Source organism: Prinia subflava, chromosome 3 (genome assembly GCF_021018805.1).
Source record: "Prinia subflava isolate CZ2003 ecotype Zambia chromosome 3, Cam_Psub_1.2, whole genome shotgun sequence".
Lineage (NCBI taxonomy): Eukaryota > Metazoa > Chordata > Aves > Passeriformes > Cisticolidae > Prinia > Prinia subflava.
In genome coordinates, this window is record NC_086249.1 from 80,791,336 (window position 1) to 80,818,577 (window position 27,242).

Genomic DNA, 27,242 nt, shown 5'->3' on the forward strand with positions numbered 1-27,242 from the left:
TGAACGTAAGCTGACTGGTGTTAGCTTATGAGTAACATCACGCTCTACCATGGCTTCTCTTCAATGAAGTTTTATTCATAACCTGTCTTGATTGTGGCAGGGAGAGTTTTCTGGTTTTCTGTGATTCATAGCAAGTGAACTTTATCTTTTTTATTCATAAAATTCCCAAATGATCACACAGAAATGCCTCATTCCTGCCACTATCCCCCCCAAGAGGCTTGTGTGCCAAAAAAAGACTTGGAATTGGCTGACAAGTAATTTCCTGATTTGCAGCCATTCCAGATTTACTCAGCTACCAGTCACCCCCACAATGAGAGTTGTTCCTGTTTAAATGGCAGCATAGTTATTCCTTTTGTAGTTTGTTTTTTTATTTCTTCTGTTCTACAGGTTTAAACCTGCTGGGTGCTGAACCTTAATTCCTGTAAAAGCTGTCAATGAATTCTGACTTTTGTCGTACAACTGGGTGATGATGTGACATCTGGATTTCCTATTTTCTGGAGGTGTTAACCCCTTTTGAACCTTAATCTGTAGCAGATGGCTATGGCCCATGAATCAAGTTTATTTCTACTGGAGTATGTCAAGGAAAGGATCCAGAATGTTTTCTATCCCTTACCTAAAGGATGTAGACATCACAGCCCAGAAAATAATGAATGCTTTTTGTCCTTAAGTATCTAAATCTCCTGAAACACCTCAGTATTTGGCTCCAAAGTTTCCAAGATCCATAGGGGCAGCAGCACTCAGACAATCCTGCCTGCTTGGGCTCTGGGTACATAGCACCCACACACATGCTATTCTAATACAGAGACAAGGCAAAGTCTGCTTTTCTCTTCCCAAATCCTGGGATGGACATGGTGTTCAGAGCTCACAGATCTGTTAGATAGAGGCCCAGGGAAAGGAGATTGCCAGACTTGTTAAAAATATCATTATATACCCACCCACAAGTATCATCCATGAAAGACCCAATCTGCTCTCCAGGTGGTTGTGCCACCGGTCTAGAGGACATCTATAAAATCCTGCCTGTGCCTCCCGTTGAATCTGAGGCACAGTCAGCTAGACTAGGGTCAAAAGAAGATTGACTGGAAGTAGCCTTAGGATAAGTGACTATTTTTGCCAAATCTGCCCATTGCAAAGAAATTCAAGCCTGAAATTCCTAGCCAGTGTGACATAGCAGTGTTGCTGGTACTTGCAATGGGCAAAATACTTTTTAATGGGGTTTTGTGAACTCATCTTCCATTCTCATTTGGTTTAAATGAAGCTTTGTAAGCATTGTGTTTGCAGAGAAAGCCCTAGCAATGCCAACCCTGCAGAGTTCCATGCCAATAGGTAAACAAATATTACTACTATGTAATTATTTTTTACATCTCTTTTTTCCCCCCAGCTTTAATTGTGTTTTATTATTTCTTGGGTACAGCAAGTGCTGAAAAAGTATGCATAACTGATTAAAGTAACCTTGAATTATGTGCTGAGTTTGATGGCAGGGACATAGGTTGTGTTTCTTTGTGTATCTGCAGGTTCGGATCGCAGCTGCAAGGCTGTGTGAGTGCAGACAGAAAAGGGACAGGCTGCGAAACCTGCACAGCTCTCCTGACCTCCAGCAGAATTGCACAAAGCAGGGCTTGGTGCAGTGATGTGCAGGAGGCTGCACTGTGTCAGTCATTTGAGCAATTGGCCCCTGGTCTTATCCTTAGCACATACTTAACACATCTTGCCAAATTATGTGGTTGCTTAGTAATGCGAACAAATATCCCCTGGAGATTCAATAACCAAACTCATTATCACTTGTCATGTAGGCCAGGAACTGAATCCAGATCTCCAGGAGTGAATGACTGGTGTGCTAACCTAGTCTCCTACGGCTAAAATAGCAGAATGAATATGTGCAAAGTCAGCTCCACACAGTGGGTTAAAATATGTCCCTGGTAGAAACACAGAGAAGGTCTATTAAAAATGATTCTCATTATGTAGATTCCATTATGTGAAATAAGTAGGGGGGGATTTAGCGTCTGTTAATGTTCTGAAGAGAGACATAAATGAAGACTGATTTTTTTTTTTTAATTATTTACTTTTATTTTTGCAAACTAAGCGATAGCTGTTCTGGTCAAGTGTTGCAAAGGAAGAGGTTGTTGCATGTGTCATCTTCTGCACCTCAAGAGGCCACTAAATCCATCTGAAAGCAAGACCTCCATGCAGTGTCATTGTGGATGCTGTTAGGTGGGTGTACAACACTCACCTCAGCTGTGTGCAGAGGCCCCTGACCTTGCTCCAGACAGGTGAGTTTGCAGCAATACTGCAATACTGCCACACTATCAGGGCCCATGAGAGTGTTGCTGACCTCCCCAGGCTCCACGCTCATATCCCAGTCAGAAATGTGCTCTGCCACAGGGACGTACCCGCTCGTCTGGGACTAGCTGGGTGGCACTGCACTGTGCTCACTGGAAATCCACGACCTGAAAGTTTTGCAAGTACTCTACCTCTCTTCAGCGAGTTCCTTCTGGTTCATCAGGAAAATGCAGCGAGTCAGCCAGTTTGCTTAACAATGATTTTTGGCAGTGAATCCAATATTTGTAGATCTGCATACTGAATACATATGCTGTTGGCTATAAAGATACCACATTTTTTCACTCATAAGCAATCCCAGCTGCATATATGGTTTTTGGACTTAAAAAAAATTATTCTGGAGTAAATTTCAGACCAGCTGCTCAGCATACAAATGCAAATTGGTTTAATTCATGTAGATAATGTATGCATATCAGACATTGAGGGTGTGTGTGCACTCATAATGATGGAAGTTCAGAGGAGATGCAGACTGATAATCTGCCTGCACAAGGTCGATACTGGCAAACATGGAAGAGAAAATCTTAAACTTTCATTGTCCTTTTGTGTGGTATCTACTCAAAGGTAAAATGGACATGATCTTCCTTAAGCAGCATTTTCTGTCACTTCTGCTGGACATCGTTAGTGCAGATGAATTATTTTCTAAAGTTCAGTCTACAGGATCTTTCCACTGCCATCAGCACTTTTCAACTTCTGCTGAAATAACCCTGTGGGACAGCAAGTTTGCAAAGTTTTGTGTCATTTTTTGTGTTAAAATAGCCAGCAATTGTTATAATAGAGACCAAATTGAGCGGATGACAGCTTCTCAGTACAATGTTTTGGAACTGGGTTTGATTTTTTCCCCCTTTTTGTTCTACGGAGAAATTTGTGTCTTTGAACTATTGAACACATAATTTCTCATTTCCTACCTGTGTGAGAAGACATTGATCTAATAGCTACAGGGTCTCACTGGCTGAACAGTCTATATGTATATGTCTGGGGATTTTTACAGTTATGTTCTTGCAGGAGCAGTGGCATGTTTAGTGCTCCTGAAGTATGAATCACTAGGTATTTGCTACACTGATATGCCCAAAGGGCTTTTAAAGCTACTGTCACACTGCATCATGCTTACATTGCTGTCATCTCACGGTGCAGAACTTTTGCAGGTTGCATGAAAAAGCTTAATTGGGGTTGCCATTCTTGCAAGGATTTGGGTGATGGCCATATCCGGAGCCAGCACACAGGTCAGGGCCACTGGGACACAGTCATACCTAGTGTCTGCTCAGGCCTGCATCATTCTTTGCATCTGTGGTCAGAAAGAAGCTTTCTCTTCTACTCAGCTTACAAGGTACATTGGTGGTATATTTTTCAGTTCTTCTTGGTACTTACCATCTTGTGGTGAGCCAGCCCTCCCACCAAGATTTGCTGAGCTCCCTTCTTTATCAGGAGCAGGTCATCGACATTGTTTCTGCTAGTTCCTGCTGTCTTCATCCTGTGAAAGTTGGAGGTTCTGGTCATTCCTGCTTGGTGTTAAGTTCATGAGAGGGATTTGAAGGTGCTTTGGTGCCTGTGGTGAAGTGCAGCATGTAGAAAAAAAAGGCTGAGAACCTGAGAGGTAAATCTGTTGCAACATTTCTTGTTGATTGCAGAGGACTAGACTCAGGGGCCATGTGGGAGTCCAGCAGTCTCAAAGGGATCTCTGGCCATTCTTTCTTGACTTTTCTCTTACTTGCTCAGACTCTGGATTTGCTCATACTTGCTTTGTTCCAACCTGCACTGCTAGGCAGTTACAGCTGAATTATTGTTGTGCTGTAATGGACTAATGTATAATTTCTGAGCACAGATACAGTCTTTCAAGTTCTGAATCCATAGAAGCATTCAAATTAGGATATGGACAATTCCTTAGTTGAGATTCTGGCAGGCAGGGGGATAAGGTGGTGAAAAGAAAGCACTGGCACGATATGGAAATTAAATTCCCATCCTTTGAAATGTAGCACGGTAATTCCCATCTGCTCAAGTGAAAGATCCAGTGTGCTTTCTCAGACTTGGAGCTAGCACTTGCTGTCATACTGAAACTGTGTGTTTAGGTTAGCAGTGAGCCTCTGGAGCCCATCTGAGGGCTGCTGCTCTGAAAGGAGATTCTGGTTCCCTTCTGAGCCCTCTCATTAGATGTGAAGTCCCATTCTTGTGCAGCAAGAATTTCCCATTCCTTGTGCAGGACATTGTCCTCATCTCACAGCCTGAGGAGGCAGCTCAGGGAACTAAACCCACAGACACATTTACCAGCAAAGATTTGCCTGAAGATGGGCTCACATATCGCAAAATTGCACCCTTGGCCACTTCTAAGTCTTTCTTCTAGGTCCCACTGCTGACAGAGTCCAGGGAGCTGCAGCTTTCTCCAGCAGCTCAGAGAGAGATGACCTGACCACAGAGCACTCACTGTTACTTCATAAAATGCACTTGCAGACCCTTGGTGTTCAGATGTGCTGAGGTCACTTGACACACATAACTATGAATAGCTTTTTGAAGGCACTATGATGGAATAATTAAGCATAATGAGCAGAGAAACAAAGCTGAATTGGTTTTGATGTCATGGAAATACAAGATGTACTCTTTTTCAGAGTATCTCTATATTTTTTCACAAGCAACACTGAACTCCATCCTTCACCTGGATTTTGCAGATGTGTCACTTCCATACCAGAGTCACTGTCCTGAAATAGGGACCTAATCCCAGTGAGAAGAGTTAGGGCAGGCTGGGAGCCTGAGGTGCTGGCTGAAGGAGCAGAGGGGTAAAGCTACTGTGCTGATCTGGCTTCTAGGGAAGTGTTGAGGATTGTATGTCTTACCTCTGCCCCTCTCAGGGGCCAAAGTCTCTTCTTCCTTTTGTGAGATATACCCTAATCCTTTCCTGAAATTATGTCTAAAATCTGTCTTTGAAAAGCAAAATACTTGTCAGTTTTATAACATGGACAGAGAAGAAGCCTGGTTTATACAATATCCCTGTGACTGTAGCATTAACCCAAGGTAGAGGCACAGGGGTTCAATTCTATGCTGAAGGGATTTGAAACCATACAGAGATGAATAAGTAATAAAAATACATATACCAGTACTGTTTTGCTTTGGTTTTAAGTTTGTTAAGCCTTTTTCTACTGCTAATATGCTAATTAGTGTGTCTAATTGAAAATCATTTCCTTTTCAGCAGAGAAAACGATTTCAGTAAAAGCAGTTTATTTCACCAAGTTAGAGAGTTACCTTCTTAAACCTGAAAAAGAAATGCCCAGACATCCTGTTATTATTGGTTTGAATTATTTATAACCTGTAGCATTTCACAAGACATTGGAAGAGCAAATGGATCCCATATTTTAAGTATTAGTTGGTGGTAAAAGATGCATGCAATGCAGTATAGGATTGCTATCATAGCATTTCCCCTGGTGTCATTTGCCACAGAACTTGAGTGTGCTGCCACAACAGTGACAATCAGGAATGCTGTCATTATGGGCAGTGGGAGAGCTCTTGATTTATTTACATTCATGTAAGCAAAGTCACAAGCTGGCCCTGGAAAGCAGTAAGGTCATTGCATCTAGCAAGGTGTAGCTGCAGTTTTCAAAATGACTGCACAGCTTGGCAAGATAGGGTTTATGAGCTGACTTTGTATTAATAACACATCTATGTGAAATATTTTCCCCTCTGAGGTTTACAGCCCCGTATTTTCTCACAGAAAAGGAGGGGTATTATCTGTGTTGTGCAGCTCTGTTGATGTCAGATGCAGGTGCTGATGATGCAGATGTCTAACTGGAGCGAGATTTCAGCACCGGTTGCTTTCCCCATGGGCCCTTGGGTCCTGAGATTTTCTGAGGTAGGTAAAGGTGACCAACATCTCAAAAATTGTACCTGAAGTCAAGCAGTTTTTTCCAGGAATCAAGTATATATCACCAAGACACAGAGAGACCAGAAAACTGGGAGGGAGATGATGGGTAGGGAAGTGTGGGAGTAGTGCTGACACTCACGTACCTGTGCCTTTTCCTCCAAAATCTCTGAGCATCAGGCACCCCTGATTATGATGGGGGTTTTCTAGCTGGTTTTCCTTTTTTATTTATTGTACTTCATTAGCGTCAGTGCTTAACATTGGATACCATATAATTGAGGTAAGCCAGAAATTCAAACACTTCTGTCAGTACTATCAATCTCTCTGCCAGAGGGCTGGTTACAGCACAAGCCTTTTCTTTTGCCTTTCCTAAAGACATTTTTCACCCAGATCAACGACTGGTGATTATCCAGTCTAAATCAGGATCCTATTATGTGAGGTAGAGGAGACTCTTTTGACTACTGCTGAAATGTATGTAATAATAATAGCCTTAGAGAGGAGTGAAATGTAGCACAAGCATCCTGTGTGTGTCTCTTTAATTAGAAACCATGCAGAGTTTGAAATCCAAGGTGCTTCCTAACATGTGCAGCATTCATTTTAATCATTCCTCAGAGTGCAAGAGGAAGCATCAATTAAGTTCAGCATGAGAGAAACTCCTGGGAGTGGGTGCAGGAAATTAATTTTTTTAGTAATATTATGAAATTGATGATGATGATGATGCCCAGGGACAGCACTTTGAAAGAATTAACCTGAAAATCAGTGAGGAGCCCCATACTATGCCAGCAAGCAGCCAAAGCACTGAAAGATCCTTAAGGCATAAATATGACCCATATTCTGTAGATAATCAACTTTCCTTTCCCCAGAGGGGATTTGGGAGAATGATATAAAAGCATGATTTGCATTGCGAAGCCTGGTATCTTCCATGATGTTTTCCTTGTCTGCTCCAACTACTATTGCTTCCAAACATCAAACTGCACAGAGGTTTGCTCCATGCAGGGGAGAAGCTGAACTGTTCCTGGTGGGAGCCCAGCACAGCAGTGGAGGGGCCTTTTCCACCCCAGAGGAGATGACAGCTGGTGGCACTGGAGTGCAAGGTGCTCTCTGACCTCCTCAGCACAGTGGGGCACCCCTGCCCAGAGTGCCAGCACACGTCACAGCCAGAGCTGATTAAAGCCCTCCTGGCAGTCAGCTGGGTGACAGGCAGGAAGGTGCCAGCCTGTCCTGTCAGCGGGACTGGGGCCTGAAAGCAATTCCTAATCATCAGCACGAAGAAAGCGTGTGTCAGTAACTTGCAGCTAATGAATCATTTCAGGGCACAGGATCTGGATAGGAGAACAAAGTGGAGGCAGGGCGTGGGATGACAGGGAACCTGCAGTCCCACCAAGGAGTGGGCAGGGATTCTGAAAAATAAGGTCTTCTTTGAGGGAGAATAACAACCACAGGGATACTTCTGATAAACCGGGCTGAAATGCTGTGATGTAAAAAGCACAATTTTTTCATCTTTACTGGATAGCAGATATTTTCATATTGCTAATCACAGCAAATAGAAGGGAAATAATTTCTAAATTCTTGGCAAGTGGGTCATCATGTATGTTTCTTTAGACAATGTGAGGATGGACACTCCAGATTGTCCCACTTGAGAATGTCTCCAACAAAGGGGCAGCAACAGCAGTGTCTCCAACAGCAAAGGGACGAGGAGGCTGCTCACAGTGCAGATGTTGATGAGCTAGCTCCTCTCACACTGACATTTTGAGTCAAGAATATTTCAACATTAGCATCTCCTAATGCTGTTTCTTCTCACTGTCTATAAAACCTGTCCTGGTGCAAAAGAAACCTCAGTGATTTTCATGCAACTGTGAGAAAAGAGCCATAGCCAGTTCTGTGTAACAGGATTTGCATGGGCTGTTGGTAAGGGCACGCTGCTGATAAATAAGGTTCAGTTGTAAATATTCTCTAGTGACATGGGAATTTATCCACCTATTGAAGTTTACAACTGAGCTACCAAGGAAACATGTTCTTTAGCTCCACCGTGTATGCAGTCCACGGTGCATTTATCAAATGCCCTGTCAGTTCAGGGAAGGCACAGTTCAGGTAATACAGTATTTATGGAACTGTGAATACCACCTCAGAAAGTTCTCTTAGAGTACATTTTTTAAACCTGTCTTATGAAAACTTCGGACAAGTGGAAAGCAGAGGATATATTTTCAGTTTTACAGTGCAGGAATCTGCTCTGTGGTCACACGCAGTGAAAAAGATACAACAGAAAGAGGTGCTTCCTAGGCACCACATTTATTTATCATAAAGCACGAAGTAAAAGCTGCATAAGTAAATTGAATGCAATTTTTTGCTGAAGTTTGAGGTTTAAATAGGAATTTCTGATCCTCCCCTTTGTCAGAAATAAAAATCAAGACAGGCTTCTCATCTTTCACCCATTTATCCATTTCAGTTTACAGGCCACCCTGGCACCACAGGCAGGTTCTTTGGGAGGGCATTTGTTCATTCCATTCCCATATCAGGGGGTCTTCAGGATCTTTTGTCTTATACTACCTCTCCCATACTCCTTGAAAACCCTGGCAATGACCCTGCTCAATCCCCTGTAAAGAAAAACCATCCCTGTTTCACCCTTCAGGCCTTGCCTGATGTGTCGCCCTCTGACAGCCTCAGAGACTCCTCAACTCCTCAGCAAATGCAGGTGTCAGTATGGAGGAATGATCCCCACTTGTGTCACCTCAGAAAGACTAATTTTTAAAAATTCTTAATTTTTAAATTTCTCTAGATTGGTTTGTTGGGGTGCTCCAGCCTGTGAGCTGAGGCTGCCAAATGGGCTTGTGTTGTTTCAGGTGGCAATTTTCTTGATTCTCAATGATTTAAATGATGAAAGAAGCTTTTTTACCTTTGAGGTTAATATTTGTATAAAGGGAGAGAGAGGAGAAAGATTTTCCTGGTGTGAATTTATTTATGTTCAAAAAAAGAAAAAAAAAAATTGACATCTCTACTGGTCGCAATCCCGTCAAGATTCACCGGAGTGGGGCTCCCTCTGTTGAGCTCTGGGAGCTTTGCCAGATGGTAAATGCAGCTGCCCACTCCATTTTTGGGGCAGCTTCATCTCCAGCCCCTTCCTTACCCCTCTCCCCTCTCTGTAGTCCAGCTGAGAGAGAAAAAATTGCAACAGAAAAGTCCCAAAAAAGCAGGGTCTGGGAGTAGAACCTCTGAGCTGTGACCTGCCTGGCCTCTGTCAGGAGTAAACCCAGCTCTGGTGAGTTGTAGCAGGACTGGATCGTAAAGTCCTTTCTGGGGTGGAAGTGGAAGAAGGTTTCTGCTTCAAACACGAGTCACAAGGCAAGGAGACAAAAAGAAAGATGTGGAAAGGCTGGAAAGTAAACCAGAGGTATTGGGCTGGATAGCAGAGTTACAAAGACACTGCTGGAAAATGTAAGCTATCCCGTGCTTCATCAGCTTCCACCAGTAAGGATCAAATGAAGCAGTCACAGCAGAGATTCATGTTATGGGCTTTTATGCAACACTTCTTGTATTTTCCCCAAAGTGTTCTTTGTTTTTTTTCTTGCTGTGACCTACAGCATAAGGAATTGTGGAAAATTTTAGAGCTGTAAGTGCTGCCATTGTGGAAGTGAAAAAGCCTGAAAAGCTTAAGGCTCTCAAAATTGCACAGGGAACGGACTTTTAACTCAACTCTTTTATTAAAAAGAAAGCAAGGATGTTTCTGTCAGGTGGCTGGGAAAACTGGGTCATTGTTCTGACCAAAGTGATGTCATCTGGGGAGTAATCAATGAAAGATTTCATGTTTATTTAAAGATTTGAAGACACTTTGAATTGAGAACACAAGGAAACCTTAAATATATAATGTTATAGTGCCTTGAATATAAGGTGGGGTTTTTTGTGTTTCTTTGCAGCTTCAAGGGAGCTCCTATTTGATTTGTCTCTATTGGTGGCTCTGCAGGCTAAATGTAGCCAACTGTGCTGTCTTTCCTCTTTGAGCTGCTCAAATAGCACATGGCTGTCAGTTTGCTTAGTAGAGTTGCACTGGAAAAATGTTTTTTCTGTTATTTGTGTTTTTTTCTGTGTTAACCCACCACCAGTTCCTGAAGCTCAGGAAGTGTTTGGAGGCTCTCGCCCTTGCGAGGCACTCAGCTGAGGCATATTTTGTCTGATAGATTCCCAGGAAGCCACTGCATACTTGGGTTAGAACTTGTCTGGGGTATTGGTTGGGATGTTTCGTAGACCAGCTTCTGCTGTGTCTGCACACAGCAGCCAATCCTTTCACTGAGATCCCTGCACAGGATTATAAGGGTCAGATCTGGTCTTTAGGATCCAGTGAATGTTTTCTATCTGAAAGGTGAAGGATAGATTCTTAGAACATATCTAGCTTTTGTAAAGGCTATGGCCAGCACAAGACATCACTAAATGTTTTCCTCCATAGAGGCTGCCAGACATTCAGCTTTGTTTCAGAGAAGATTACTTGTAAGATACAGCTTTATACCAGGTAGGAATTTTCTGTATCTCCACATCACTTCATCAAGATCAACGGAATTAAAGCGGTTCAGCTGAAACCAGAGACTGACCTACCAGACCAGTAGTGTGTTCACAGTACCACTTATTAAAGAGCAGAGTGTGTGGAAGCATTCAGGTTTTGCAGAACGTGAGGGACTTTGTACTGACGTGGTTAAACAGCTGGCTGGTGTTACCCACTGATTCTCTGGGCAGCCACAGCTGTGGATTCACGGCTGGAAATCCAACCTGACCCTGAATATCACATGTTGTTTATCAGGAGAGCATGAAGTGAAATACTTCACTTAAACAATGAGTTACTAAGAGAGATGTTTGAATGTGTAAATATTGTTAGTGAATGAGGGGCTGAAGCAATGTGAGGTGTGCAGAGGACATGAAGCTATTAGCTGTGATTGTGAAATCAGATGCACTCTTGCATTCAAGTTGTGAATCTTTCCAAGAGAAATGGCACTGGACTGTAAAACTAACTCAGCTCTGATACTGGTAAAGCAGAGGACCCCAAACAGACCTATGTGACAAGCTGTGCAGTGGAAAGCCTGCTGGTTTTTTCTCAGTTGTGCTGCATGCATCAACTGCATTTGCTAAGAGAAACTTTGAAACACTCTTTAATCTTGCTGTGTACAAATATGAGCCTTATAAGGTGAAATGCAAATTGTGTCTGTTTGCCAGATAAACTACAAAATAACCTTGGCAGACACTGTTCTCTTGGAAGATCAGTTTGTGCTCTACTGGCCCTTTCCTGAAGGGGATGAACACCATGCTGTGCTGTTCTGGGGTGGTGAGCACTGTTGTTCCCTGTTCATTGGAGATCAGTGTCGATGTGCTGGGATGATGCTGTACCTGCCTGCCTTCGTGCTCCATCTGTTGAGCAATTCCCCTGGCATCTTCACGCTAATTGCAGAAGTCACTTCTGGAAATGGTAGATAGGCTCCTAATCTGTTTGGACACTTCCTCTCCATGTATAAAGGCTACCTCTTGCAAATGTGTGGAGACGTTCCCAAGACCTTTTAGTTATGGAAAAGCATTTTACCTTCTGCTCCAGGTGCGAGCCATGCGCACCTCAAGCGCGTGTTGTCTGCAAGCATCTTCAGATGTCACAAAGATTGCAGCCCATCTGCAGCACCATCAGTGATGGTCAGAGCCTAAATATTAGTTAACCGTTTAGTCAAATAAAACAGTAAAGCTTTAGTTAAGAAGTTTTATTTTTATTGGGATTATTTAATACCTATATGGCACTAGTAATAAACATGCAACTTTCCAGAGTATTTAAATGATTACATTCCATTTTCATTCTCCATGGTGCTGTTTCTATTGTCATCTTAAATACTTTTCTCTTAATTTTTAAGAAAAAAAAAATTTCTTAAAGTTGATTTCAAAATGGTTGTACATGCAGAGTGTGATTTTCCAGGTTCTTACTGATTTGTCACGCAGAGCTGACTAATAGCATATAACTGGGTTTTGGTTTTGCTTCTTTGTGCAAATTTAGATTCTCTTTGATTAATTTTCCTGTAATTAGCTCTCTGTGAAAGCAAATGCTGCAGTGTCACTGTTGAGAAATGTTGGGCAGGTGACCTGTACTTCTGAATCAGTGCACGTAAGACAAACCATCTTACACAGAAGACAAATCACTTTTGAGATTTTTTGCTGTGATATGATGATTTATGATCTGTCGTCCTGAAAGTTCCTCTTGAGGACAAAAGCCACTAAAAACTCTACAAGTCACAGTTCTGGTGGTAGTATAATTTTTTTTTTTTAACTGCACTGGCTAAAGTTTCCCTCAACCCCTTGTTTCTTCAGCTTGCTGCATGTACAAGTGCTCTCTGCTGCTTCCTAGGGCTGACCAAGCGATGTGTTTTACTTCAGGAGAAAGGTGTTGCTCTGGAAAGGTGAGAAAGTGAGAGTGAGTGCTGCGGGCAGGATGGTGGGGAGCAAGCAGGCAGTGCACAGCCCCTGCTGCTCCTGCCAAGTCCGGCACACACGGCTGTCACTGCCACCACAACGGAGCTGTTTGTGTGCCAGACCGCCTTCCACTCCTCTGTCCTAAAGGGATCCGAGCAGGCTCCTGATTTAAACTGCTCTCAGCTGATTGGAATGGGGGTTTTGGATGCCAATATCCCAGTAACAGGGTAGGCAAAGGGAGCAGCCTGTCTCCTCCTCAGCAGTCCCGCTGATGGATGCTCCATCCCTGTCCTCTCCAGCACAGCTGCTGGGATTTCTGCAGAGAAATTATGGGTGTCAGGAAACCATATGCTGAAGTGCTACCCAGCCTGCTTGTAGGGAGTCTCCCACCAGTTGGAAAATGTAAATTCAGTCCAAACCATCACCACTGAATCTTTGCTTGTGTAGACTGGGAAAATCAGAGTGATGCGTGATGCTTCAGAGTAATGGAGCAAAAAATTAGCAGTATGTATTTTAATTATTATTTATGCTCAATAGCTTGTGTTTAACTGTATTTTACCACTGAGATGTGCATGCTTTTAATTACTTTTCATTACTTTTTCCTTTTCTTCTTTATCAACTTTCAGTTTATTTGGGTTGTTAAAACTTTATAATGCTTGATGAAAGAGATAAATGTATGTACATTCATGCAGAGGAACAGACTCTTCAGAAATATGTTTGGAATATAGGACATATGTAGATAGATGTTGGAGAATTTTGAAGGATTGCAACAAGCAACATGCCACTGTGTTTTGCTTAAGTGACTTATTATAGGCTTAAAAAAAATAAAAAATTATTGTCCCTAGCAGTATTCTTATCAGGCTGTTCTAGTAGTGTTTTCTGAGGTTGTTTGGCTTTATCCCCTCCTGGTTCACCTCTAGGTCAGATGATGATCAAGACCTACGGAGCAAAGGGAAAGAGGAGTTAAATACTCCTCCACCTTTTACATTTCTCTAATTCTTTGATTCTTTCATCCTCTTGACATAGGCGTCAGGTGATGCTGCTGCCCCATGGGGCAGGCAGCACCACACCTGCCTCTTGGGGATTCCCATGAGCAAGGGAAGGCTTTGAAACAGAGAAGTTGAGGTTTGCATTCTTTGCACAGCTAGAGATGCACAAGGCAAGAGCTTGGACAAGAGAAATTACCCATCAGCATTAAAATGGCTTTCACACTGCAGAAAAACAACCCTCTGGTTTGCTGTTGTTGAGAGAAGTTGTACCTGGAGTCTCAAGAGTTTTCTTGGGTTTAAAGGGTCTAAACACAAATTTAGTTGGAGAGAAGGGTTGGATCATGGCATTTCTGTCTGGGTTTAGTAGCTGGATGCCTTGCCCTATTTATTTTATTTTTGATTTCTTGTTTTATAGACACCTGCACGGTACTGTGGGCAAGCATTAGACCTTTTTTTAAAGTAGTGACCTCCTCTATCAAGTCCTGCATGCAGAACCTAGCAGGCTCTGACCCCTGTTGGAGCCTGGGTTGCTTTTGATCACATTGGGAAAGTGTTTATTTTCTGTAACTTTTGAAAACTGAAGACCTGCTCTATCTGTGCAGCTCACATTCTGCTAAGCTTTCTACTGGGGGAATTTATTGGAAGCAAGCATGTTTGGTTTTTTTCCCATTCCTTTTGTTCTTCGGGATACATAATGAAGAATGCTCCAGCTTTGCCAGTTAATTGCTTCATGGCTGTTGTTTGTCAATTTGCCAGCAGGTTTCTGCTTAACTGCTGCCATTTGACATTGCTGAAACACAAATGCAGAATGATTGAGTTGCCAACATATCATTGAGTCTTCTGCAAGGGGGATTTTCAGCATATTAACGCTTCAGGCTTTCACGTCAGTATTGATTGCTGAAATAGAAAAGAAACCTTTGGCAGAATTCAGCATTGTGCCAGCATGGATTTAGTGGCAGGAAAAAGAAACTGGCTGTTGCCATTGACTGTGACTTCATCCCTTCCTTTCTTCCTTTCTTAATTTTTTTTTTATTTCTGTACACACCCACACAGCTTTTTGAAATTTAATACACATCATAGCCAAATGCCGGTTAGCCTCACAATAAACCAGCAGGGCAATTCAACTACTTGATCCAGTCAGATGTCGAGGCTGTTTAATTCTGCAGTGTGCCCGAGCAGATTTCATGGCAGCTGAGCAGGGGGTGATGGCAGGGGTTCCTCACAGTGAAGCACAGGGCAGGAGCTGCCTTGGAGGAGGGCACTGGGGCGGTGGTCTCTGCCACCACGTTGGTCCCTGGATGCAGGAGTGGCCATTTGAAGCTGGGTGGCACGGGGAGAGGAGCAGCATGGGCTGCTGGGGCCGGGCTTGGAAAGGGAGTTCCCCTCCCTGGACATAGGGAAGCAGAAGATGCCAAGGTGGGGCTCCATGGATGTGCAGGGACTTACCTGGTGGGGCAGGGGATGAAGTTCATGGTGAGGGTGTAGTACAGTGGCTCAGTGTTGTCCACCAGCAGTTGCTGTGGCAGTGCTCATGCATGGAATGGGCACAGCAAGGGTAAGGAGGTTTTGCTCTGCTGAAGCAGGGAGCAAGAGGAAGGTGTGAGCCTCCTGCAGTTGCTGGAGAAACACCTCTACGTGCTTTGTCTCACCTGAACCTTGTCTGTCTCTGCTTTGCTTTAGTCTAATCTCTCAGATGATACTTTATATCCTCTTTTAGATTAGAAGGTTTTGTAGGAAGGACCACCTGGGCATTCCGAAGGTGATGATTTCTGACTGAAATGCTGTTGCATGGAACAAAGACCTGAGAGGAAATAGGGCATGAACCAAGATTTTGAACAAAAAAGGGGAAGGACATGCTCACCAGCAGGGCTTGGGGAGTTTGCATGTCAGTCAGATATCAGTCCTGGCTGACTGCTTTTCCTTTGAGCTGGGAAAGTCAAGTGAAGAAGAGGAGGGGTGGATAGGCCAGAATTGCCTGCACAAAGATTGTCAGTGAGGAAGACAGTCAGGATCAGAGGAAGATTTCTAAGAACCACATTACAACTAGCAAACAGCAGCAGAGATTGTTTTTATTCTATTTATGGAAGATGCTTAATGCTTCCTCCTTTCAGAAGTAGTTCAGAGGAACTTTCTGAGTCTGATCTGCTTCTCACCTTTAATTAACCAAAATAGGAATAATAAAGGGCGACTTCCAAAAATATGCTTGTTAGGAACCATTAATATAATGTGACCATGAAAAGTCCATTGAAAGCTAGATCTTTTGGCCAGAATACATCATCAAAGAAGCTTCAAGAGTTTGTCTTGGGTGTTTGGGATTGGTTGGTTGGGGATATTTTGAGGGGCTTTGGGGGGGGGGGGTTGTTGTTTATTTGTTTTTCAAAAATGTGGTACTAATTTTCTCTCTTTGGTTGATTTGAGCAGACACTTAAAGCTTTAGAACAGAACAAGTAGCTTTATTTGAAAAGGATTAGAGGACACTGGTACCTGGGTCACAGTAAATGCAAGGTTTACGTGGGATGCTCAAATCAAAAGCCCTCATAGAAAGGGCTAGAAATGTCTCAAGTTTTCAGTAGGAGGGTATTTTTTCCACTAAATAACATGTTCACCTTAAAAGGTGCCTCTACAGAATTTTTAGCTGAAAAGCTGTGATTCAGAATCAGAAAAGCTGTAGCTGGTAATTGTAACAGTTTGTTTTGGAAGTCCTTCCCACTGTCAGTTGCCCAGGTCTTCTCTGTGTAGGAGAGTTCCTAGATGACATGGTCCACAGATAAGCCCATGAAAGAGAAGAGGAACACAAGCACCTAAACTGCACATTCCCACATTAAGGTCTCCAAACAAAACAGTGCCAGATTTCAAATATATGTCTAGCAGTTGGTTTGTTTTGTTTTTTTTTCTTAAAAGTCTTCATTTGCATCAGGTGAAGGTAAAAACAGGGACCTGAATAATCTTCTAGCTAGATCAATTAATTACCAATAAAAGCCCAGCACGTGTTGCATAAGAACTTCATTGATGAAGTGTGCAATGGAGTAAAATCCACTTTCTTATTCTGTAGCACTGGGGGCTGTTGCCTTTTGACACAGGAAAATGAGGCTTGGGAAGAGAAAGTGGCTAAAAAGTAAAAAAAAAGTGATCTGACCTTGAATTGCTACAAAAATTTTGGGAATAGGAAGGTCCCATCTAGGGTAACTGATACAGAGCGTGTTTGCCAGGCGTGTGTCTGGATCAGCAGTGTGCACCTGGCAGAAGTCTTTACTCTTATTTGATAAATTGTCTTCTCCCAGCATGAATTAAAGTAATGATTCTTTTATTTCTAAATTACTACAAGGCTCTATAGTCTTTCAACCTAGTGTGGGGGTTTTTTTCTAGTTTCAAATGAGTAATACAATCTATGCCTTACCGAAGGAGTTTGATGGTATTGTATCCTTAATCTTTAAAATGCTGTGTATGGGGGCAAGGCTTTGCTTTCAAGGGAAATAACTATCGTGGCAGAGAGAAAAATACCAGTAGGACACTGCCATTGATTTGGCAGAGACTGTTTGATGCTTTGTCAGGTGGCTGTTGATTTTATGCCTTTTTTAGTTATGTTTGAAGGAGCTTCCAGAATAACTGGTCTTTAAGTGGATAGCTCCATTCAGATACAGCAAAACCCAGAAGAATACAGAACAAACAGAGAAACTGCAAATTGCTAATGAGAAAAGTTAGAACTGGGGACACATCTGAATGAAATTAAATCCCCTTCCAGACAACATGGATAGTGCTCTGAAGAGCTGGGCCTGTTTGCCTGTCTCCTTCACTGTGGGCTGCAGGCAAAAGGATCTTTCACACAGCTTTCCAAGACCTGCACACCTACGAAAGCCTTTCCCAATAAAAATGAGTGAGTTAGTGCCTGTGAGAAGGTGCATTGAAGAAAGGCACCCTTTGCTCCGTGTGGTGCTGCCTGCCTCAGTGCCCGTCTGGTGCCCGGAGGCGGGCAGAAGCAGGCAGGCAGTGCAGGCAGCGGCTGTGCTTCTCCTCCTCCTGCCGAAAGGTGCAGGTGGAAGAGCTTAAACCCACCCACCACAGCAGGTCCATTTAATGCACCCATCGGAATTGAAAAATGCCTCTTCTTGTGGCTTTAACAAATACCATGGAAAGTCATCCCAGCATCTCATTTTCTGGAATGCAGTGTTTCTGTTAGGCCACTCCACTTTCCCTCTGGGGAAAGCATCTGAGTGTTATTTTAGGCACAGGAATGTCATCCAGAAGTACAGGCATAAGAAACACCTGGGGGAATACCAGGGTGTTTTATTAAATATAGCTTTACTTTTTCATTGTCCCTACAGGACACCCCATTGACAAGCATGATGCACAGCAGGGAACAGACTAGTCAAAGGCATGTGTATGCAAGGAAACTCTGTCATTTTTGTAAATACAGATGAAAAATAAGGGCTCTTACAGAAAGTTGACTTTGCAAGACCCCTCTAACATCCCTTGTGTTACGTGCTGCTATATATTTGCAAGCTGACTCTTAGTTCGAATTAAATAAAATGAAAAAATGGTATAAGATAATACAGCAAGACACCTTTCTACTCCACTATGGGTTAAAGAACGGTTACAGGACCAAAGCAGCAGGAAGCTGTGTCCAACACAGTTAGCCCCTGCTCAGGGGGACTCAGCAAGAAGAGGAGCACGTGGACGGGGAGGACAGGGGCTGCATAAACCAATACTGTCACCAAAACATTGTCCATGCAGTCACAGCCTAGGTGAGAGCATCTGTCTTTCACTGGGACAAAATGAACTCTGGGAAGAATTCTTCACACTCAAGTGGCTTCCATCAAATAGGTTTCACTCTTTTATCATACCAAGCAATGAACTTTTTAAGCTTTTTTTTTCTCATGGGCCATGATTTTTTTAGTTAGTTTGTTTAATTCTTTTAATGAGAGTGAAAGCTTCAGAGCTCTTTTTAGTTCTAAAAGAAAGATTTGAGGCATTCTGCCTTTTCCACAAGGACATTAATTCATAAGCAACAAAGAATATTATAACTGTTCAGAAGCCCTCAGTGAGTAGCATGAGACTTGGGGATTTTGAAAGAAATAAGAGTATTTGGTTACAGAATCAAAAGCTAAACAAAAAGCTTCAAACTCAAAAATGTTTGGAGTTGCTCAAACAAATGCAATGAAAAATTACCAATTTGCCAGCTTTTATAACTGTGAATCATCAAGCTTGTGTTGTTTTGTCTCTCCTCTGAGAGAAACCAAAGCAACCCTGAAGGTGAAAATGTCTAATATTTTACCTTTAGACATGTCCAAGTTTAGTTGTTAAAACATAGTTCTGCTTACATAGGATATTTTGCAAATTAAGTGAGGCTGCTTGGTGGTGTAAGAGGTGCTGCAGGTTTCAGCTGAGCTGGGTGTGACAGTGCCTGCTCTGATGTACCACACCCACCTTCTCAGGCTTACCCTCATGTCCATCTAGTTTTCCTGAGATCCAGCGTATAGCATTACGTGGCAGTCTGCTGCAGTCACTGGGGTAATTTGGTAAATGGTCGTGGCTGATCAGTTTGCTTCTAGCTAAACAGTGACTCTAAGAAAGATATTGGTGCTGGCTGGAGGTTGCTTAAAGGTGTTTGTTTTGTTTCCCCAGAGTGTTTCTCAGCTCCCCTACGGCAAAGCCCTTTACACATATGAGGGAAAAGAGCCTGGTGACCTGAGGTTTAACAAGGGGGACATCATCATCCTGCGGCGCAAGGTGGACGAGAACTGGTACCATGGGGAGCTCAACGGCAACCACGGCTTCTTCCCCGCCAGCTACATCCAGTGCATCAAGCCCCTCCCGCAGGCTCCGCCTCAGGGCAAAGCGCTTTACGACTTTGAAATAAAGGATAAAGACCAAGACAAGGATTGCCTGACCTTCACCAAGGTACGGGAATAGGCTTTTTAAAAATGTTCAGAAATCTGCTTTGGTAGAGAGTGATGGGGCACGTGTGGTGCTGGCAGCTGAGTCAAGAGTGATGCCTTAAGAAGCTGAAACAGAGGCTAGGCAGAGTTAAAGGAATAAATTTATTTAAGTGCCTTCAAGGCCACACCCTGGCAACACCAGAGCCACAGTAGTGACTTTGCCTGGACGGCTCCAAGATGGAAGCAAAAGGAAAGCCTCGCCACAAAGTCTCCTACTTTTATTAGTTCCAGTCTATTTGCATATAGCAGTCAACTATCCAATCAATAATTCTAAATCATGAAGGTTCATCCTCCTTGCTTGCCTCCTTTTCCACGCTGTTTATGCTCCAGGCCTGGAGTTTGAAGAGAGTGTCCTTGAGTCCCCTGCTGGGACAAAGCTGTCCTGCCCCCATCATCCTGTGAAAAGATCCCAGCACCACTTAATATGAAAGTGAAAGCTACCCACCAAAGCAAAACCAGAAAAACCCAAACCTAAGGCGTCAGGAGCACAGGGGTCCTGGGATTGGTGGACACCTTCCTGATCCTCCTGGCCTCCCTGGCCTGCCCTGCACTCTGTGAGATTGCTTGTGCCATGAATAGCAAGGCTGGTGTAAAGCCAGTGAAGCCCAACAAGTAGAACTGGCTAGGTGCTTTCTGAGAACATTTTTTCCCTCTAAAAAGCATGCATTTCATCTGCATTGAAATGTTTCCCAAGAATGACTCCAGTTTCAGAAAAAAATCTAATGGAAATGTATCTTTTAATGTTCCTTATTGAATCAGATGTTCCAGTGTTTTAAAATTACATTCAGCTTCAAAATGTATATTGCATCATACCATATACCAATTAGCAGTTGAAATACACCATCATCGTAATAGTATTTCCTATTTTAAGAACATAAAGACAGTAAAAAGTAGACACTTAAAAACCAGTCTTTGGGGTTTTTTTTAAACCAAAATGTTTAATAAATTCCCATTGGAATGAGAGAACTGAGATATTGTTATTTCCTTTGGATTTAAAATGTCATGTTTCCTCTTTCACCCCCACCTCCCCACCTGCTTTTTGCCTCCCACTACCCTCCCTAGCAATTTGTGTTGACCTCAGATGGGTTTCATGGATATCAAGAAACCACAGTAGAATAAATCATATCCCCTGTTGTTAATTTATGGCAGTGAATGCAGTGGAGAACCTGTTCATTGTCATTTTCTGTTTTATTTCAGCTGTCTGCAGCTGTTATAGTATCACATAAAGTAATAACAGTTATGCTGAAAATGAATATGAAATAGATTATAAAAATATCCTTCACCAGGATTTTACTGACCTCCTCTTTTGAAGCTACTTATTACAGCTGAATGAATTATTTGCAGCATATAATTTTCTCACCGAATGTAACATCTTTTTCACTCATGCAGTGTTTCTCAGCAGAATGCAATTTCCTAGACTGTATACTTTCTCATATTTATTTAACAAAGGATTTGTAAGCACTTTTGTTCCGTAGCAAGTGAAGTGTTTGATTGCAAACACTGCAAACCCTGCGACTAGCCAGCCTCCCTGGAGCTGTGAATCTCTGCGAGAAAGAGCGCTGCTTAGTGAGAAGTAACAGCCGTGCACTTACAGAAAGTAGCCAGAAGTTACCTCTGAGACCTTAGCAGTAAATATTTATTTTCTGGTGCGTTGTTTTGCTCATTGCCTGCCCAGAGGTACACTGGTGACTTCTCTGAGATGCAGTCTTCCTTGTCTGCTTAAAGTATTCCTTGCTTGCTCAGTCTTAAGAAATTTAATAGGTATGCCAGGCAGTTGTGGTCTTTTTTGTTAGAGCAGGTCCTTTCCTAGACACTTTTGTATTTGATATATTTGGTGCCGTGTATTAGAAAACCTCCTTTACAATAACTGCCTTTGTATAGTGATAGTTCTCATTTTCTCGGCTGTCCAGTGTCATTCTCACATGGAGCATTTCTTCCTGCTGTATACTCTACTTTCAATCTCTCAATTTTCCTTGTTTTCACCCCTCGTGTTACTGTTGGCATCGTTTTATCCCTGATAACTATGTTTTCCCCGAGGGGGCTTGGTTTCTCTTCTACTGCTATTTTGTTCTTCAGCTCCTTCCACTACACACACTGTCACCTTGTAACAGTTTTTATGTCCTGCCTATTGTTCTCCCTGACAGTGAATAATCTATTTTTCATCTTGGGACTTCACCATCATGTTTTCATCAGTTTTCTCAATGCTAATTCTAGCTGTCACCTGTGCTGATGAAGGTTCCTGTTTAGCCCAGATTATAGATCATCTGCTGATGCAGTCAGTTCCTTTGCACAGAGTCCTGAGCACTGCAGTGCTCTGGATGTGATTTGTCACTCTGAGCAATATGCATCACTTGAATGTCTCAGTTTGCATCTGAAGGTGCTGGACCATGTCTCAGTTTCATTTACACTCTTTGTTCCTTCCTCTGGCAGAGGGGTTACATTGGCATAACATTTATATAAATATGACCTATTTGTGTACTGCAACTCATTTAAGACTACCAGACACTTGTGATTGGATTTTACTTATAAACATATAATAAAGAAGACTTTTCCTCTAAAGAGAAGCTATAAGAAGGAAACACAAACATAGGGATCTTCTGTATCATTTTGCTTTGTTGTTCTTTTGCTGGGCTTTGCTTTTTCCCATCCCCCTTGTTACTATGCACTCAGAATATCTACTGGTACAGTAAAAGAAAACAAAGAAAGGATATTTGGTGTTTCCTCTTACTAATTTGTTTTGCTACATTCTTCAAAATGAAAATGTTCCATTGTTCCAGAGGTATATTGCAAGGAAATGAAGTGTACTTTACACAGATCTTCGTGAGGAGTGCTGCAGGGTGCTTCTGCCATTTACCTCCTTCCATCTCCTGTAAATACAACACTCTCCAAATAAAAGGCCAAAGATGTAAATGTAATAATTTTTATGTGTAAGAATAAAGTCAGGAGGGGCAGAGGAAAATCTGTCTTGACTATCCAGAGCAAAAAACAAAGCTCTCACACATCATTCTTTTACACGATTTGGAGTGCTCCCTTAAGTCCTCTTCCCAGTGAAGCCATACGTACAGGCACAGGGTCTCACCTCTGTGCCATCTGTAAGATGATAGAACATCCCAGATTTCCTACTTAATATATTTTCCCTCAGTGTTTGGCAGTGATTAGCCAAACCAGGCAGTTATTTTTTCTCTGTAACTATTAGTTGCAGCCTTGTGTCAACTTTGCACTAATTTAACGCCAATAGTTTCAGAAGTTTTACTCCTGAAGTTCCCTAGTGGGGTTGCCCTCATGCTGTGGCCTACAGAGCCTAATTGCATACTCTTGGGATATACTTACTGGCTCAGCTTTCTAATCTGTCCTAACGTGGTGCCACAGCATGGACATGGGATCCTGCTGTCTCTGTTTTAAAAAATAATCTGTCCTCCCCTGGGCTGTGAATGCTGGTACAAACCCCGTGCAAGAGGATTCTGCTCTCAGGTGTAGCAGTGCAAATCAGAAGTAGCTGCATGGTTGTCTGTGTAGTTGCTCCAGCCTTACACTGAGTCCAGTTTCAGCCCACATGTTTGTTTTGGTGTTCGACCTCCCTTTGCATGCATCTTCACATGGCCTTCAAAAGACTGAGTGGTGCTGGCAGAGGAGTCTCAAACCTGTCAAGGTAGCATCAGCTGTTTGCCATGCTTCATTGCCCATCACATTTTTAATATCATCAACTGTTTCCCTCATTTTCCAACACTTTTGTTCCCAACCCGCAGTGGTGTCTAACAAGAGCCATGCCAATCTCAGAACCGTCACATCCAATACTTGTTCCTGGCTGTGGAGCAGCCCCTTAACACTCAGTTCCATCAGCATTTGCTGTTCGCAGAGGGCCCATCCCAGCAATAGCTGGTGACAGGCATTCTCGTGCCAGCTGGCAAGCACTGTCGCTGGACTCACCAAGCACCACGTGGGGCCATCCTGCTATGGCTGAGATCTCCCCAGTGCTCTAGATGGAGCAGTTATCTCTGCAGAATAGCAGGCACAGCTGCTCTGTATTGCTTCGTTAATGGCCATTAATGACTAGAATAAAAATCAGGCTGTGAATCATGACTGTTATTGGACACAGTTTTGTGCTGTTTTCTCAGCAAAAGGATTCATTTCTCTGTCAATCAGATTGCTTTTTAAGTGATTTATCTTTGACTTCTTTTCTGATAATGATTATAAACTGGAACTGCAGGTCCCACATGCCTGTTACAAGGCTGATCCAGCGCTGATGAATAGAGAGAAACTCGAGCAAGAAGGAGAGAGCAAATAATTAAAGGCTCTAGCAACGGGCATAAAAGGAGAACGACATATCTTTGTCCAAACTACAGTGGATACCATTGGCTTTTGAAATGAGATTTGAGGCTTAGATTCCTTTATGCTGCGTGGAAATCAATTTAGTCAATGTGGAATAGTGAAGTTCAGAAAGCTGAAGTGGTGTGCCAAGAGATCTGTGGCATTTTGCTATTCATGATCCTTTTGGGAACCTTTCTAGGAATTTGTAAGTAGCACGGCTATCCAACTAATGTAAGGTTCTAAAATAGTTCATGCTGAAGCTTTCACCAGCTCGCTGTACTGAATGATGTCGCTGGCTGCGAATTCAAAGAAACTTTCTAGTAACAAGAAAACTTCAAAAGATTTTTTGGATTTGCTGTAATTCTGGAGATTTTCAACACCCTTCTTCGAACTAATTATGTAATTTTTAATGAATTCTCAAGAATTTGCACTTTGGTCTCCCACAAAGATACTCATTTTGAATGTCAGCATATCTCAGGATGCCTTTCTCGTATATGACCATATTCTGCAGCCAGACCTGGCTGAACCGAACGAAGTTCAGTGTATGGAAATGCTTCCAGATTTCATACATCCACGCAAGGTAAAGTTGAAAGGGATCTTCAAAGGTCAGCCATTCCCCACCCCATCCTTGAGCAAAGTCAGCACAGGATAAACCTTTCCTGCCAGGTGTCTGTACACCCTGCTCCAGGGATGGGATTGCACAGTGCCTCTAGCAAAATCTGGTTGAAAGCTTCTGGGGTTTTACAGTTAATTTTTTTTTTTACTTAATTTTTTATGTGTGTAAATAGATGCAAATATATATACGTTTATATGCAGTGCTGGGTTAATGGTTGGACTTAATGATTTTAGAAGGCCTTTGTAACCTGAGCAATCTATGATTCTATTCATACCCATATGTATGCATGTACACACATATAGGATTATATATGTGTGTGTAATGTAGACTACATCTCATTTTGTGTTTTTAAAAAACTCTTTCGGGGAAATAGCTGAGCAAATATAAAAAGTAGAAACACTCATAGCAGGTCCCTGAAGTGATGCAGTCATTTCTTTTCCTCGTTTACACCCTTTACCTCGATTCTAAATTTATGCTAATCGGTCTTTTGTAAGAGCGTGTGGAAGCTTTGCAGAGGTACATTACTGTCAGTTCTTTAAACAGATCAAAAATGGTCTGTGCAGACAGGGCTTTGGAAGGGAATGCTATCTGTTTCTTCAGGAAATTAAATGCACAAATTCTTTTTGCATCCTTCCAGCTGTAATAAATAGCTGAAGGACTCAGTTTGTAGTCGTTTCTATGAGCTTTCCCCTAATGGACCATTCAGATGAATAATTCAAAGGAAACATTTAAACTATTTTAGAGTGCACGTGTTCAAAATGCACATGTTCAAAAACTACAAAGTACATCACGTCACATCTCTGTTCTGGTCATTTTTTATCAATGCAAATTTGTGGTCTGAACATCCTGGATCAGGAATTTTTAGTGTTTTTTTAATATGTGAGAAGCATCTGCAAAAAAAAACAGCTGCCTTTGCCTGGCCATTTGACATCAGTATCTTGTTACATGGAGCATGGTAGACCATATGTAGCTCTTATTTTCACAGAGTGAATAGTGGAAATAGAGATTGGCAGGGAACTCTGTCTCAGCTTTCTGGAGGAAGAGATTTTCTTCTTTTTTGTAAATTTCTGCACAGGAGCAGAGAAGATTGGATGCCATGAGGCAACAAAGCTGACTTCCCAGCTTGTCTCAGCCCACTCCTTCCTTTTCTTGTAGAAGATCTGAACATCCAGGCAGAGCCCTTTTGAGAAGGCCACTTTCCACAGCTGTTGTAGAATGTGCTGGTGCTGGTTTAAGCCTGGGTTTAGTATGATGATCCCAGAAGACAGAGATAACAGCAGAAATCCACTGACAAACCGAGTAGTTCAAACTGAGAAAATCAGGGTTTTGTTCTAGTCACTTGAGCTTTCCTAATGACTTGTACATTCTGAGTTTGTTTTTGGTTTGTACTTTGCTTATCTCTTGTCTTATAATCACAAAGATGTTCATCATCTGCTGAAATTCTTATAAGGTCCCTAGATTAAATACAATATTAAAATGCCATTGGTTTTAGGAAACAAACTTGTATCTAAACTGAAGCTGATACAACAGGTGAATGCCATTTGGGGTTTTTTTGCCATGTTATCTTTGGGTTTTTATCTGCTTTGCAATTTAACCTTATAAGATTTTTTAAAGAAAAATTGACATTCAGTGTGTCAGCAGTGTAGGTTTGTTGCTGAGCACCTTGTAGTATTCCTTGTCAGAAGTGTTTCCAGGACTACCTCTGCTGAACTGGAGCTTCCCTTTGAATTGTGTTCCAGAGCAGACAGGCATCACAGCAGACCCTTGGATGCACAGGGGCAGCTTCATGCTGAGGAGTTTTCACCTGTGATTTACAGGTGACCTCTTGGGTCAGGCATTCTTCTCTCCCCCTAATGAAGCCAGGAGTTACCTATTCCCACCTGCTGTGCCCAGGCCCTTGGAGCTGCTGACAGCCAGTGTGAGCTGCACCGGTCTGCCGGGTGCTTCAGTGCACCGTGAGTGAGATGTGAGATGCTTGGGATAAGATGCTGGGCCAGGGATGCTGCTAGCCCAGGGTTCAGAAAACACTTTCACCTGGCTTATGACCTCCTCTGTGCACTCACTCTCTGAGCTATCATGTGGATACCTAAAATTTGGCATCTTTCTGCTGAAATATATCTGATTATGTATTTTGTGTATCTCTGATTTTAGGATGAAATTTTGACAGTCATCAGGAGGGTGGATGACAACTGGGCAGAAGGAATGCTGGGTGACAAGATTGGCATTTTCCCTATCCTCTATGTTGAGGTAAGTTTATAACACATGGTGATGGATGCTGGTCTTGAAATCTTGTGGGGGTTTTATGCCTACAAGGGCAGGATAAACTCAAATATTCTTATGTGAGACAAATAAACTAAAACAGAATTACTGATAAGGGAATTTTATGGTTGCTGTCTGCTAAGGCACTTTGGGAGTACACCCAGTCCAATTTAAAGTGGTCAGCAAAATATGCTCCATGAAAACTTTCTAAAGGCTTCCCTTTTGGTGTGATCTCCACAGTGAATAGGGAAAATAGGGGAGGATGATTGCAGTTGGGATACCTTGCATACATCTGAGAAAATATGTGAGTTTTGGGCTGGTGGAGAGCAGCAATGCAGGTTCAGCCATGGTCTGAATGCACAGATGTTCAGAGGGGTGCTGAAGGTGCCCCCTGCCTCAGCAGGGGCTCAGGCACCTCTCCCCTGCCCATGCCCAAGGGCTCTCATTCCATGTGTGCCAGACCCATCTTTATCCTTAGGTCTTTCCTGTTATAATTTCCACAGGATTCTTATTTCAGAGTAAATGCTGAGACT

The 27,242-nt window shown here is 42.5% G+C and overlaps 1 protein-coding gene across 1 annotated transcript in view; it reads left to right on the forward strand.

Moving 5' to 3' along the window:
• The window catches only part of SH3RF3 (SH3 domain containing ring finger 3), a 246,203-nt gene that overhangs the window by 134,402 nt on the left and 84,559 nt on the right, over nt 1–27,242 (forward strand). The window contains exons 2-3 of the mRNA XM_063392696.1: nt 19,213–19,488; nt 26,602–26,697. Coding sequence (XP_063248766.1) covers nt 19,213–19,488; nt 26,602–26,697 — 372 coding nt within the window. The remainder of the gene's footprint in view (nt 1–19,212; nt 19,489–26,601; nt 26,698–27,242) is intronic.